The sequence below is a fragment of the Notamacropus eugenii genome, chromosome 3 (assembly GCF_028372415.1).
Source record: "Notamacropus eugenii isolate mMacEug1 chromosome 3, mMacEug1.pri_v2, whole genome shotgun sequence".
NCBI classification, from domain to species: domain Eukaryota; kingdom Metazoa; phylum Chordata; class Mammalia; order Diprotodontia; family Macropodidae; genus Notamacropus; species Notamacropus eugenii.
Window position 1 is genome coordinate 301,627,601 of NC_092874.1, and position 14,523 is coordinate 301,642,123.

The 14,523-nt window shown below is 52.4% G+C and overlaps 1 protein-coding gene across 3 annotated transcripts in view; it reads right to left on the reverse strand.

Moving 5' to 3' along the window:
* PACSIN2 (protein kinase C and casein kinase substrate in neurons 2) overlaps window positions 1-14,523 on the reverse strand; it is a 152,430-nt gene that overhangs the window by 1,952 nt on the left and 135,955 nt on the right. For 2 of the 3 annotated variants that reach the window (XM_072596338.1, XM_072596339.1), the window contains 5 exons: window positions 10,198-10,373; window positions 7,632-7,752; window positions 3,545-3,666; window positions 1,411-1,533; window positions 573-769 (listed from right to left, as the gene is read on the reverse strand). In XM_072596338.1, the coding sequence (XP_072452439.1) occupies window positions 573-769; window positions 1,411-1,533; window positions 3,545-3,666; window positions 7,632-7,752; window positions 10,198-10,373 (739 nt within the window). The remainder of the gene's footprint in view (window positions 1-572; window positions 770-1,410; window positions 1,534-3,544; window positions 3,667-7,631; window positions 7,753-10,197; window positions 10,374-14,523) is intronic. The other variant, XM_072596340.1, reaches the window with a different exon arrangement.

The window sequence follows — 14,523 nt, forward strand, 5'->3', positions numbered from 1 at the left end:
CAGAGTCACATCGTTAACCAGTAAGGCTACATGGACGATCCTGAACCAGAGTGAAAAGTGACAGAACTCTAACCACATCTGCAGGAATGAACCACTGCAGCAAGGGAAGGGGGATGGGAGTGAGCATTTCTGGAGTACCTACTGTGTGTGCCACACAGGGCACTGCACTCCACAGGTATTATCTCATTTAATCTCCATAACAATGGCACGAGGGAGGGGATCTGATGCTGCAATGAGCCCCATTTTATAGCTGAGGAAATGGAAGCAAACAGAAGTTAAGTGACTTGCCCAGGGTCACACAGCTTAGGTTTAGGGTTGGATTTGAATTCAGGTGATTTCCTCAACTCTAACCACTAAGCCACCAGATGCAGGAAAGGGAGGAAAACTAAATTTGAAAAAAAAAAATCTTTGTATCAACTAGCTGATAAAGCCTGATATCCAGTATATATGCAGGGCAGCGATTCAAATCTAGAAGACCAAGACTCACACTCCCAGAGACAGTCAAAGGATCCCAGGGTCAAGGAAAAGAGCCTGTTTCATGTGCTTGACCAAGGAGGTGGAAATCAACATACCAGCCTTGAAACTGAGCTCATCATGCTCCTGGCCTTCGTAGTCATAGAGGGCTCGTACCCGCACCTCGGTCGCAGAGGTGACATCATCGTCAAATGGGTTAGAGTCGCCATTGGCATCCGTGGAGGAGAATGGATTATTGGCTTCCTCATCAGACCACTCAGTTGGATAACTTTGTGTTTTCTCATAGCTGCTGACACTGAAAAGAAATGTTGCATTACTTCTTCTCTTTCCAGGGCTGGTGGACATGGGGTGAGCAGACCTGTGGCAAGTGACCAGGGCCCCCGCCCACTACCAGGGCAGACCCAGAGCTTGGGGCTGGGGTGGGGGTCATGCCTTCTATGGCCCTCATGGTAGCCTGGAGGGGAGGGAGAGCAGGAAGGGGAGAGACGCCAGACTCAAGGTGAACATCCAAGCCACATTCAAAATCAGAGCCAAGAAAATATGCCAAGGACAGAGCGAGAGCCTAGGAGCACCTTCAGAGACCTCTCTCAGCAGAGACCACTGGGAAAGCCAACTTGCAGCAGACAATTGCCCAGCAGAGTGGCCACCCTCCCTGGGTCCAGAGTGGGCCTGGCATTTAAATTGTGGTTAGGAGGACGACAAGGATGAAGCGCCCTGTGACGGTGTTAGCCAGCGCCGGCCTGGGGGCTGCCTGAGGAGCCCAAGGGTCGACCAAGAACAAAGAGGAAGAAAGACACGTTAGGTGCATGACAGTCTTCATGCAGTGGAGTGCCACCACGCCCCCACCCTGGGAAGTCCTGAGTGGAGAGAGCGCAGAGAGTGCGGGAGAGAGCACAAGGAGGAGGAAGACAGAATGGCAAACTTTCTTTCACCAACTTTTTCCGCTTATTGTCCTCCTTCTCACTGACAGTACTCTCCGTGTCGTCTTCGTCCTCAAAGGGGTTGTAACTTGACTGGGACTGCACTGATTGTACTGTGTCACTCTGGACACTAAGGTTACTATTTAGGAAAGAAAAAGCAGCCAGGTGACCCTGCCTCGTTGGGAGGCAGTTCACGCAGATGACACGGGCTGTGTCAGGCTCTGCAGAGCAGGGGGAGGGGGCCTGGAAAGGCCCTCACCCACATGTCAGCTTCATGCTTGGGGGTTCTGACTTCCCTCATAGGGGAAGCCTCCATCCTACACAGAGACCAGTTGGTCTACGTCCTCCCAGAGCAGATGCACATGCTGCCCCAGAGCAGAGTTGACAGGTCAGAGCTGCTCTCAGCAGCATCACATTTACCCCCAACCTGGGCTGCAAGGGCTGCAGCAGCACCCAGGGCACAGGCCCTCAATGGGCAGGCCTCATGGGGTGGGGGCAGGCTTGGTGGGAAGCACTGGGGAACAGGAATGGGGACTGGAGGGCTGTAGATGTGATAAAGGCTAACTTCGGTGAGTGACTAAGCCAGCTGGCACTATTTGGGGTATCTGAGTGGGGCAAATCTTTTGTTAGCCAGGAAGGGCCTCCCTCCAAAGGTTAGCAGTGCCTCAGCAGGGGGCCTTATCTACCCCTTTGCTGAAAGCCCTTCCTGCTTGGGGATGGTTATTCAGATCAGATGTAGGCCTACTCCCCACCCACTCCCCAGCTGCTCCTAAGTCTGTCTGGTGGAACCAAGCAGAGGCAGCTCTTGTCAAACCTTTGGAAGCCAATGCCCAGCACAGGGTCCCAAGCAGCTCAGACCTCAGTGACCTCATGCTCTCCTGAATGTCCCGGAACCAGGGCTGCCCTCCCACTGAGGCACACAAACCCAGCCACTATGGTATCTGCCAGGAAGAGAGCCTAGGAAAGCAGGCCCAAGTCCCCTGGAGACCCTGGAGGCTTGGCCTGAGTGCCTTAAATCGCTGCAATTGGTCAGAGAGGTGGGGAAACAGGGAGAATGGAGCCCTGCTTTACAACCATGAGCTCACAGGAGCTTCACAAACACTTTGTGAGACAAGGGATAGAGGTTTTATTACCTTTACAGCTGAGGAAACTGAGGCCCAGAGGAGCTAAGGGTCTTGTCATAAGTGCCTGAGGCTCGGAGGCTCCCAAAGTCAAACACAACCCTGGGCTGGGAGCCACTTATCACCAGATGCTTTTTGGAGCTGAGGAGTGGACCACAACCAGAGGTCTTGGGAGACCCCTAAGCTCCAGCAGCATGACACCCATGTCCGAAGGAGCAATCTTCTTCCCTCGGGGCTGCTCCTTCCAGTTGTCCCTTGTCATATCCCCCTCCCCCCTCAAGGGCAGGGGAAACCAATTTTTTTTTTCATTTTCGCATCATGGACTTTGCCCCCCACAGTGGGCATGGAAAGTTAACTGTGACTGGCAGTCATCCTTGGTTTCCCCTATCATTACGGGCTGAAGGAAGGGGCTTCTCAGCCCTCTCCAGGGAGTCAGCTCTCTGAGGCCCAACGAGACCCAGCAGGAGGAGGAGGCACCATCTTCTGAGAATCACAAGAGGCATGACCACCCTCAGCACACACTCCGTTATTCTCAGAGTATGTTGTGCTTTAGGACAGTCAGCCGCCATCCTTAGGTAGCTCTGGACAAGAGGGTACCTTAAGGTTGGACACTAGGCAAGGCCAACTTTCTACCCCCATCAAGTCATTGACTCGTTCAGAAGTGAGGAATGTCCAGAGGCAACAGTGGGGCAGCAAGGGAAACTGTGTACAAAATACCATCATTATCAGAGACCCCAAAGGAAGCAGGGGCCCTGCCCCATCCTGCACTTACTGGTATCTGATCCCCCCGGGGGGAAGGAGGAGCACAGCAAAGGTACTTTTGGGATTTGGCTTTTTCAAGCCAGGTCTGGACCCCTGAAGGCCACCCTGGCATATCTGCAGCACCCCAGTGCCCACTGAGGATGCCCATAGACCACCAGGCTCTGTAGAGGTAATGAAGCACTAAGTTGTCCCCACTCTTGCCTCTTGTTCCAGGATCTGGACATTCAGAGCCCCATGTCACAGTCCAGTGCCCACATCTCAGCTCACCTGCTGTGTTTGTTGGGCAGGGCCTGGTCGCCTGTCTGGCTGATGCCTGTCAGAGTCACACCATCTGAGGCCTTCTTCTTCTCCCGCCTACTCAGTGTCCGATTCAGATCTGCAGACCATTCCTGGACAGCAAGCAGAGTGGGAAGGGAAGGGAAGAAACTTTTATACAGAAAAGACACTTGACATCTGCCCTCACTCCTTGCTCTCAGTTTCCCTTCTCTTCCTTAGCATCACAGAACAGCCATCACTCTACAGCACCTCAGGGCTTACCAAGAGTTCTCTGCCAGCAAGGACATGCCAGCCAAGCAGGGCCATTCCACAAGAGAAGGAAAACAAGGCTGGGAGGAGTTGGGCTCAAACTTGCCCCCAATTCTGGGTACAACAGGATGTCAAGTGACCTGACCCACTTAAGCCACCTGATGGGCAGCTGGGAGCCTGCAGCGCTGGGACTCTTCAGACCAGCTTTCCATGTAGAGTTGCAGGATGTGTCCCACAGGACTCAGGACCCAGAGAGAGGGAGAGATAGGCCCTCCCTCCAGCACAGAACAATCATTTTCTTCTCCCTGTCCTTTGGCCTAGTATTACCATCACTGTTGATAACAATGAGATAGGAGAGCTATCCTTGGCACCTGAAGGCCTGGGTTCAAGTCCCACTGGCAGCTTCTAGACTCTGTCCAGATGAGTTTACCCCGAGCCTGGGCAGGGAGTCTCTTCAGGATGAGAAGTCAGATCTGGTGCCTCCCTTTAGCCCAACCAACAGCTATTCTGTTCCTGAGGCCTCCAGGTTTACAAAGTATGTGGATTATAGTGGGAGTCCCCGAAGAGAGCAGGGAGACTGGATGCCCTGGTTCTGCTCGGGCTCTTCAAGTGAATAAAAGCCTCCTAAATACCAAAGATGAGCCCTACCAGGCCAAAGGGCCACACTATACATGCAGGTGGACCCTGTGGGGATGGGGCACGCCAGCCTGAGGCAATGGCCTTCCTCCTTTATATGGGGACTACACCATCTCCCATGCTAAACCCATGAGCCTTTGTTAAGCATCTACTATGTGCCAGGCACCTGGCCAGGAGCCAGGTATGCCAGGCAGAAGTAAATGGCTTCCATTTAGGAGACAGCATGCACATTCCGAGGTACAGACAAGACAGAAGCACAGCAGACTCAAGGGGAACGTGGAAGTGGGACAGCTGCATGCACAGACTCCTAGAGCTTCAGCGCTAAGAGGGTCCTGGAGATACCCCTGAATAGGGGCTCTTCACCTGGGCCTCCCACACTCTCAGGAGCACAAATGCACGGGCATCAATGGGCAAGAAAGGGTGCCTCTATCTCTGTTCATCTCTGACTGAAATCGAGCATCCCCCATCCCTTCCAAACAGCCTTTTGGGAAGGGGTCCTGGGCTTCCTCCGGCTGGCAGGGGAAGGGGACAGGAGGACCCTGACCCACAGGAGCATTAGAAGCTCAGAGAGACTCAGGAGGGGCCCAGGCTTGTGTACCCAAAGTGCGTGCTGGGAGGCTGCCCTAAGGACTGCAGGACCTAATACTGGCTCAGGTCTCTTCAGCACAGTTTCAAAGGACTTAAAACTAGATGTTCAGAAAGGTCCCATGCCTGTAAGTAAGCTGGTCTGATGGCAGTCTAGCTCACCATCTCAAACTCTGTGAAAGCCAGCCTCAGGCTGCCAACCAAGACAGGAACTGAGGAGCTCACTGAGGAGGCGGGTGATAAGAGCTTCTGACCACTGGTCACGAGCTTTCCGCAGCGGCCCTGGGAAGGGCTGCTTTTTCATCTGGATCCCACGCGGGAAGGAGGCAACTAGGAAGGACTTCATTTTCAGGGGAAAAAAGGTATTTTGTAGGAAGTTTACTTTCTCCAACTTTCTCTCAGTGCCACCTGGCAGGCTTCTGTCTGCAGTCTGCTCAGATCCATCTGTCCAATGACCTTGCTTCAGAGAAGCAAGCTGAGAGCCAAAGTGCATCCTGGGATTTGGGGAACAAGAAGGGGAGCTGCTACCACTCAAGACGCGGGACAAACAAAGGCATGAAAAGGAACAAAGTAGAACTTACTTCATCCTTAGGGCATGGAAAGCATAAAAAACAAGATTGTTTCATTAGAAAGACTGAAACCTGAATGGCCCTGGCTTGGAGAGCCCAGCTCAGCAGGCACAGCAGGTGGCCTCCCCAGAACCCATGGTCTTGGTGGACATTAGCTAACGCCCCATGGCTTCAGGAGTCCCAAGGGTTGCCCTGCATGCCCTGTGGTGGCAGCCTCACCCATGTTGTGCCATAGCCCTGGCTCCTTGTCCATAGTTAATGGATAGAAGAAGCGGCTAAACACCCAGAGAGTGGGTAGGGCCTGGCTGCCCAGGAAGTTTCTTCTGGGAGCACCAAGTGCTTGTGGCAGGTATGGGCAGGCATACACTGACCCCATCCCAAGGAAGGTCACCCCTAAGTGGATCTTAACTCAGCAGCCTTCCCAGCAGGGCTCATGGCAGCAGAAATGGTTTCTCGAACCCATTTCTCTGGAGTGTCATTAAAATGCAGCAGGTGAATAGGAGGAAGAATCCCTATGGGGGATACAGCTGGGAGGGCCAGGTGAATTTATGGATGATCTTCCTGTTCCCTGGGCACCCAGTCAGGAGACAGGCAGCTATGGTTATATACAGCATAGCTGAATTCAGCCAAGCCAGGTCATGGGGCTCCAAAGTACAGAGTGTGCCAAGGTCACAGAGCATCTCCCCAAAGTGGGGTTATTCCTGAGAAACTGCAGTCTTTGCTGGTAAAAACAAAAAAAACAACCAACCCCCAAAACTGCTAAAGATAAACTTCCCAGGCTCCATACTGAGATTCAAAGGCATAGATGGAAGGGACTGTTTGGGGTCACCTGACCCAACCCCTTCACTCTACAAAGGAGTGACCTCAGGCTTGAGATTCAAGGTCACCCAGTAAGCATAGGTTGGTTCAAGCTGGGGCAGGCAGTAATGATCAAGCTCCCCCTTGGGGAGAGGGGTGCTGGCTGGGAGTTCTGGGTGGGACCATGTGGGACCACAGAGGCTGTGGGAGGCCTCCACCTCCTCTGCAGAGAACCTCATATCCATTTCAGAAAAATAAGAATTCTATTTGCTAAGATCTCTGCCAAATTTTGACAATGAAAGGAAAGCAACAAGAGCCAGGCTGATTGCAAACAAAGCTGATTAGCCACCATGGCTATTCAACAAGAAGACCCCCAAGACATTTGAAGGAATTGTAAAAGGGGAGAGGAATGACTTAAGCTCAAAGTCTCCTCCCCCTTCCAAGCACAGTGCTGGTAAACCTGGATCGTTGCTTAGATAGGACCATGGAATCTGGGGTTAGGCCCTCAGCACTTTTCACTACTTAGGATCCCAGAGGAGGAAGACTGAGGTTTGGGGAGACTGAATCACATGGGCAGTATCAGAAGAGGCCTTGGAACCCAGGGCCTGTGACTGCAGCTAGAGCACAGCCCCCAGGACTGCAGAGCACCAACTCACCTTTGCTACCACATCCTGCCTGATCTAAACAATCTGTCCTGGCACAGTCAGGAACATTTTCCTTGATGTTCATCACGAAATAATCCCAGAGCAGGAAGAGTCCTTCACCAAGGCCCAGCCTGGTCCTCTCCTTAGCTCCCCATGGGGTCCCGCTGCGGTGCTGGACAGCTCCAGTGGGTGGCAGAGCCCAGGCCTGGCCCCTCTGACTCACGTGCTCTAGCTCTGATGGCTGAGGCCTGTTTCACAAGACCATTCATCCATCCAACCCGCCAGGTCCCCAGGGGCTCCTCTCCTCCAGGATAAATGTTCACAGTTTCTTCAGCTGTGCACGCTGTGGAGCCCCAGGCCCCTCTTGCCTGGCCCTGAACCCACTGTCTCAGCTCAACATATGGCTCTGAAAGGGGCCATGTGATTCCAGGGCTGATTCATGGCCCCCTCCCCATCAGTCCTCATTGACATCACTGCTCCAGGCAGCTCTGGGTAAAAAGCCATCTTTAAAATATGGGGCATCAGTTCCATGCTGGCCACCCATTCCTTCCCAGAACAAGGATGAAAGAAAAGGCCCTGGGAGGGCTTGCTGCCTACCTCAAACTGAGGCCAGTTCATGGACATCCCTGGGCCGTGGTTGGCTCGGAACCACCGCAGGTCCTCCACAGCGTCTGCTGCTTGGATGCTCTGTTCCAGCTCTCTGTAGATGTTCTTGTAGCTAGGCCAGGAGAGAACAGGCAACTGTCACCACAAGAAAAAGCCCCCTCCTCTGAGCCTGTGGACATTGCCACAGCCCCTTTCCATTTACCTACAAGGCAGACGGCTACCTTGGGTGGGTCAGGCAACAAGTCTGCAGGCCCAGGCTAGGCATGGGCAGATACAAACATCTCTGCTGTGCCAGGTCCCAGCCCTCAAGGTGCATCTGGTCCATCTAGCTGAGGGCTAAATCAGCAGCACAATCTCATAGCAATGAGGAGAGAACAGAAGGTGTACTGAGAGCTTCTTTCAGAGACCTTACAAGGACCCATTTCACAGGTGAAGAAACAGGCCCAGAGGAGAGATGTTGCCTGCCAAGAGTCACAGAGCCAGGAAATGACAGGCTGAGGACCCAAACCTCCCTTCCAAGGGTGACAGGAAGGGGTCAGAGCAGCCTTAGAGAGGACCCAACATGATTCCTGAAAAAGCCTTTCTCATGTTTCAGAGGATGCAAAGTGTTCTGTCAACTCTGCTCTAGTCAGTGCCTAAAGAAAGTCAGTCCTTGGGATTGCTAAACCAGAGAATCTTATTCAGACTCTTGAGAAGGAGGCATCTCACGTCACTCCCTCTCTGGCAGGGGCCCATGCTGCTGGGTGGCATCGTTCCCTAACCTGCCTCCCGGGGAGGCGGGGTAATGAGTCAGGACTGGAATAGGGCTGGGTCCAGGGGAAGCCCTCACCTCAACTTTGATGCCTGGGAGCTGCTGCTCTCATGTTTTCATCACTACTCTACTCAACAAGCATTTAAGAGTTACTGTGTGCCAGGCACTGTTCAAAGCCCCAAGGATATAAAAAGAGGTAAGAGACAGTCCTGGTCCTCAGAGAGTTTATCCTCTAATGGCCCAGACAACGTGTCAGCCTCCAGGCCCATATGGGTTCTATGCAGGATGAGCTGGAGAGGAAGGTACAGAATTCAGGCAGACCAGAAAGACTTCTGGAAGGAGGTGGGTGAGCCTGGGGTAGCCCTTGCAGGCAGCTGATGTGGGAGCCTACATCTCTGCATTTAATTCCTGACATCCTCTGTGACCCGAGTCACATGGCTCCCCTGCCTGGGTTTTCTATGAATTAGCAGGACTCTATCACGCCACTAACCCACCCACAGACAGGGAAGGAAGAGATACCTGGAGGAGAAAGTGGGGACCAAGTCCCCAGAGTGCATCTGCTGTGTCAGATGAGGGTGTCTGATGGAAGCTCCCTTTTCTGGATGGAAGAAGCCAAAGCGAATGAGAAAGGCCTGGAGGAGGCAGAGGAGGATAGGTCCAGACTCACAGAATGTTGGGCTGGGCAGGACCCCTATCATTGTCAGAGCTGGGACAGGCCCCAGAGCATCGCAGGGCAACCCTCATTTTAAAGATGAGTCTGGGTCACTTGCCAAGGCCCAGCGAGGCAGAAGCAGGATTCAAACCCAGCACTTTGGTAATACTCATCCCTAAGTGGCATGGCAGCCCAAAGGTCAGACTTCAGCTGAATCAGACCAGGACGACAAGCTGCCCTAGGTGGACAACGGTTGGCTTTGGGGAAATCAGGGATCAAATCAGGGATCACAAGATGGCAGCGTCAGAGGGTGTCGTGGTAGACTGGCACCCCAGGCACCACTGAGCCTACACGTGGTTCTCATCCACATCAATGCAACAGAACGCCAAACCTGTTAGGCACTTGCTACCTGTGGGACTGTGCGTGGCCGGACAACACACAGATTCTGCTGGCCAGGAACTTACGATCCTAGACAAGGGGTCATGCACGACATCTGAGGACATTTCTCCTCTCTGGGATGGTTCAGCCAGTTTTCAGACAGTGCTCATTATGAGGTGACATACATCTCCCTGGAGCCCTTACCTGGAGCCCAAGAAAACAAGGGCACTTCCCCTCCAGGGTCCCGTTATCAGCTGCTTTGACAGCACCTCCCTGCCCTGGGGGCCCCCTATGTGTCCCACTGTGAAGTCTCCCTTCTAAGGCAGAGGACTGCACCCTTGTAAGCCCAAGGCTATGACCAACGTTCCCACAACCCTAAACGTGCCATTTCCTTCAGAGCTTGCTGCCTCTATAGCCTCTGCTAGCTGAAGAGCAGGCTTGATTTCCTGAGACTCACATGAGATGTGGTGTTTCTCCACTGCAAGTGTGCCATCATGGTTGCATGGGAGAGGGGGCACTGCCCAAGTCACTCGATGAGCCACTTGTCTTCCCCCTTAGACAGGGAGCTCTCTGAGGGCAGGGACCAGGGTTTTTGCCTTTCTATTTCTGAAGCTTGGCACAAAGCCCGGCACACAGTAGGTACTCAATAGTGTTTGCTGACTGTACATGTTGATTATTTCATATGAAGCCTCACCAGGAGATATGAGATGGTTTGTTTTTGAAGGGTAAATCTCACGTTAGAATCCCTGGCTAGTGAAGGGGGCCTCCCCTTTTACCTGGGAATGTTAGACAGGTCCAGATGCTTCTGAAGCTCTAGCAACACCTCTCGGAAGAAACGCAGACGTTTTTCCTCAAATTGCTGACACTGTTCAAACACCTGCTCCATATTCTCCATGTACTGGGGGGTCCCTTGGTCCAGATCCTTCAGAGATTTCTCATACTTCTCCTTGGTCTAGAAAAGACCCACCCACCCTGGTCACATTGTGAGGTGGTTGGTACTCACCATGCCCGCAGCCTAATGGCTGTGCCCCCCCCCCCCATGTGTGGCCCTACATGCCACCTGCCCAAGAAGACTCAGATTCGCACATAAGGAACACCCACAGATCCCTCCCCCTCCACTGCCAGCGTCTATGGGGCCCTGGAAGCAAAATGCTTTACAAACATCATCTTGCTGTAAGAGAGAAAGCAGAGTGTGGGGCGGAGAAGGGGGGTGAGCCCGAGGCTGCTCGTCCTCTCCCATTTCACTAGGCTATCATGGTTTGGCTATGAACAAATAAGCAGTGATTAAGCACCTGGTACATGCGAGGTACTGTGCCAGGCAAGAGGAAGTAGGGAAATCGTGTGCATGTGTGTGTGCGCGTGTGTCTGTGTGTGTGCGTGTGCATGCACAAAATAACCACAATGTAGTCTGCTGGACTTCTTCATGGGTAGGGTACGGGGGTAGGGTGCTCCTATACAGGGGGAGTCAGAGAAGGCTTCAAGAAGAAGCTGATGCTTGAGCAGCTGTGAAGGCCACGAGGCCTACTGACAGGCAAGAAAAGGAGAGACGGTGGAGAGTGGTCTGGCCAAAGACCCAGAGAGGAGAGATGGCATTTGTGGAGTGAAGAGCCAGGGCATTGGTCTGACTCGAATGGAGAACACGGGAGGGGACGAGTGGATCCCAGGTTTGGAAAGGAAGCTGGCAGTGAAGGGCTGGAAAGGCCAACCAGAGGAGTTCATGCTGGATTCTGGAGGCGATAGGGAGCCCCAGATTCTACAGAGAGGGGAGAGCAGAGGCTTAGAGGATGGTCCTGGCAAGAGACATAGTGGGGGTCAGAGGCAGGGCATGTGGGACAGTGCACGGAAGGCACCATATGAACCTGGAAATGTAAGATCTGTCAGCATGATGGCTGTGTAAGGGCAGAGAAGGAGGGAATCATGAAAGATGCTAAGGCTCCTTAACTCCCCAACACAGGGATCTAAGAGAGGAAGGGACTTGGGGACATAAGGGGATGTGCTTAGTGTAGACAGGCCAGATCTGAGCCATGCTGCAGGAGGCAGATGGAATCTGTGGCTCTAGCAGTCAAATGTGATTAAACCCATGGGAGTTGGTAAGGTCACCGAGTCGAAATTAGGGGCTCAAGCCAGCAGCTCAGGAACCCTCAGAGGTGACATGGAGAATGACCCAGCAATGCAGGTTGAGAAGGGGTTTTTAGACAGGCCTAAGGAGAACCAAGAGGGCACAGCCCCAGGAGTACAGACAGAGGTGGGGGCAGCCAGGAAAAATGGATGCTTAATAGTAGCAGACATTGCAGGGGACAGAGCAGGGAGAAATGAGAAAAAGCTTCAGATAAAAGCCATTCCGAAACCACCACCCACTCTGGGGGGCACTGATGCATTGCAATGATGATGACAGAGGTTTTCCCTTTGGAGCTTGGCTGTCAGAGGGAAAGGTCTAGCAGGGGCTCTTCAGGACAGAGGAGATCTAGGCACGGAAGGAGAGATGGGGCGGGGTTGTCTGCCAGAAGACAGGATGGCCCATGCAGACAGCATTGGCCTTGGTGAGGAGGAAGGAGAAGCAAATGAGGGATGGTTTCAAGGGTTTGGAGGTGCAGAGACACAGAGGAAACAGCCCAGGGGACAACCAATGCCCTGACAGGCCCTCTGCAGCCCTGTCCCGTGATCTAGGGCAGACCACGTCCCACCCAGTGGAACGCTTGCCACCACATTCCCTACACCTGCCACCATCTTTGCTGTTTCAAATTCATCCTTCCAGGACCAGCTCAAGTTCAACTACCTCCCCCAAATCTCCCCAAAGTCAGAAGTGGTTTCTTTCTGCCACATCATATCTCTCCTGCTCTGATCATGATGAGAGCAGGGACGTGGTGTCTTTTCATCTTTTCGCCCCCAGCACAAGAAGCTGGGAAGGGTCAGCATTAGATACGCTTCCTATCTTCTATCCTCACTTCTAGAGTGTATCCTAAGACCTGGGTTACAGTCTCTAACACTCCTTCCTAGCATCTGACCTTGGGAGTCCCACCTCTTCTACACGCGATTCCGTCAATCTTTCCTTCCTTAAAAAACAAACTTTTGTTCACGTCTTTGGTTTCTGCATCATCTAGGTTTTTCAGACAATATCTCTTCTGCCCTCTCCCAGAGAGCCATCCTCCTCATGTCTTAGCCAACAGCTATGGGTAAGGACCAAGACAGAATGATGGAAGCCACCACCTCCTCCCAGGGCCCTCCCTCATCTCCCAGCTCCCAGGAGTTCCTCAGAGAGCTTGGCCCAGCTATCTCTGCTGTCCTGGCCACAGTCTTCTCTCATACCCTTATTTGGATATAAATAAACCAAGTCTCACCCCAAGTGATTTTTACATTTTTAAAGTTCTGTCCAGGACTTTCTTTGGGTTACCAGAGAAGCGGCTGCTGTGAAGGAATATTCTGGTCTGTGTGAGACCTTCCCCTTCTCTGTGGCACAGGCCCCAGCCTGGGATGCACGGCTCAAAAGCAGAGTTGGGTGACTTCTTGCAGAACCCCAGAAGCAATCACAGTTCTCCCAGCTTCCCTGGAACCCTTCAAGCACTGACTGTCTCTGTCTCTTGACATCTTTGCTGATTTGCTGAATGGGAAACGAAACCTCAACAGCTGCACTTCTCTTATTACAGATTTGGAGCAACCTGGCACATCTCTGTGGATCCTCTGAAAACCGCACTCAGAGCCTCTGACCTTCCTCCTCCCTCAGATTTGGAGACTCTATGGCACACAACATCTGGCTTCATCTCCAAATGCCTGGGGGCTAAGCATGGGGCCCTGCACAGAGTCCAGGCTCAACAAAACCCAGGAACTCTGGCTCTGCCACCGACTGCTCGCGAGACCTGGGCAAGTCACCTGTGCCCACTCCCTGCTGACAGACACAGAAACTAAGGCTCTGAGAGACTACCCCACCCACCTTACCAAGTGACTGGGAAGAAAGCCTTCCACAAACCTCAAAGTATTTCTATGCTAAGTGAGAGTAGGCACTATCATGCCTTTAGAACTGTGAAGCCCTCTCCATACGCGGATGCCCTGAGTGCTACAGGCTCAGATGACGAGGATTCTGTCCTGAAAACCCTGTGGTGCCTCCAATCAGAGCAAAGCAGGACTCTTCCCTCCTTGTTTCTAAAATCTAGGTAACAAATACAAGTGTGTATGTGTGTGCGTACATACATACATACACACACACACATATATGAATGAATGTTTAGCATCTCATAGACCTGTTGATCTAGTTACCTGGTCAGAAATAGAAAGGGGGAAGGAAAAGGGATGAGCAGTAATTAAGTGCCTACTAGCTATGCGCCATGGATTGTGCGGAGCACTTTACAACATAATCTCATCAGTTGGTGCGCCCTGTCCTGTTCTGATGAGGTCACACCGATTCTCTGAGATCCCAACTTCCTTTTCTAGGTCTTCACTAGCCAGTTCTTTAACTAAGTGGTCCAGAATTTTGCCAAAACTGACAGTGACCTCAGTGGCCTATAATCTGCTAACTCCATTCTCTTCCAGTTTTTGGAAACTGAAACATTAGTCTCTATCCAACCCCAGAATCAGCACACTGCTGAAGACCACATTTTCAATCTGAAGCTCATGAAATTTATATAATGACCCAACACCCTGAGTCTCCGACTTAAATCCAGCCCAGGAATTAGGGAAGAGTTGCCCATTCATAGCTACCTACCAGCTATGCTGCCTCTGTCACAGCCTCTTTTCCCTTAGCTCCTAGGTTATTTTTGTGTAAGGCTGTGGGAGAACTCAGAGCCTGAGCTTGGTCAGACATCAAAGACGTCAAGGTCACCCAGTGCATGCTGGGTCATCGTCAGTTGTTCTGGACTGACCAAAAAGTGGCACCTTTTGTCCTGCCACCGCACTTTGATAACTGCAACTCTGCCAAGGACCTTCCCGGTCTCACTTGGAATCAAACCAAGTCTCAGGAGTAACAACGACCTTTGCTGACCTTTGGTAGGTGCCCCAGGCTTGGTCCCACCTTCCCCCAGAAGGTTTTTCCTTCATAGCCCAGGAAGCCTTTGTTTTCTTGCAGCGTGTCCAATCTTCGGCAGCCTGAGCCCACTGGCAAGGAGGCAATG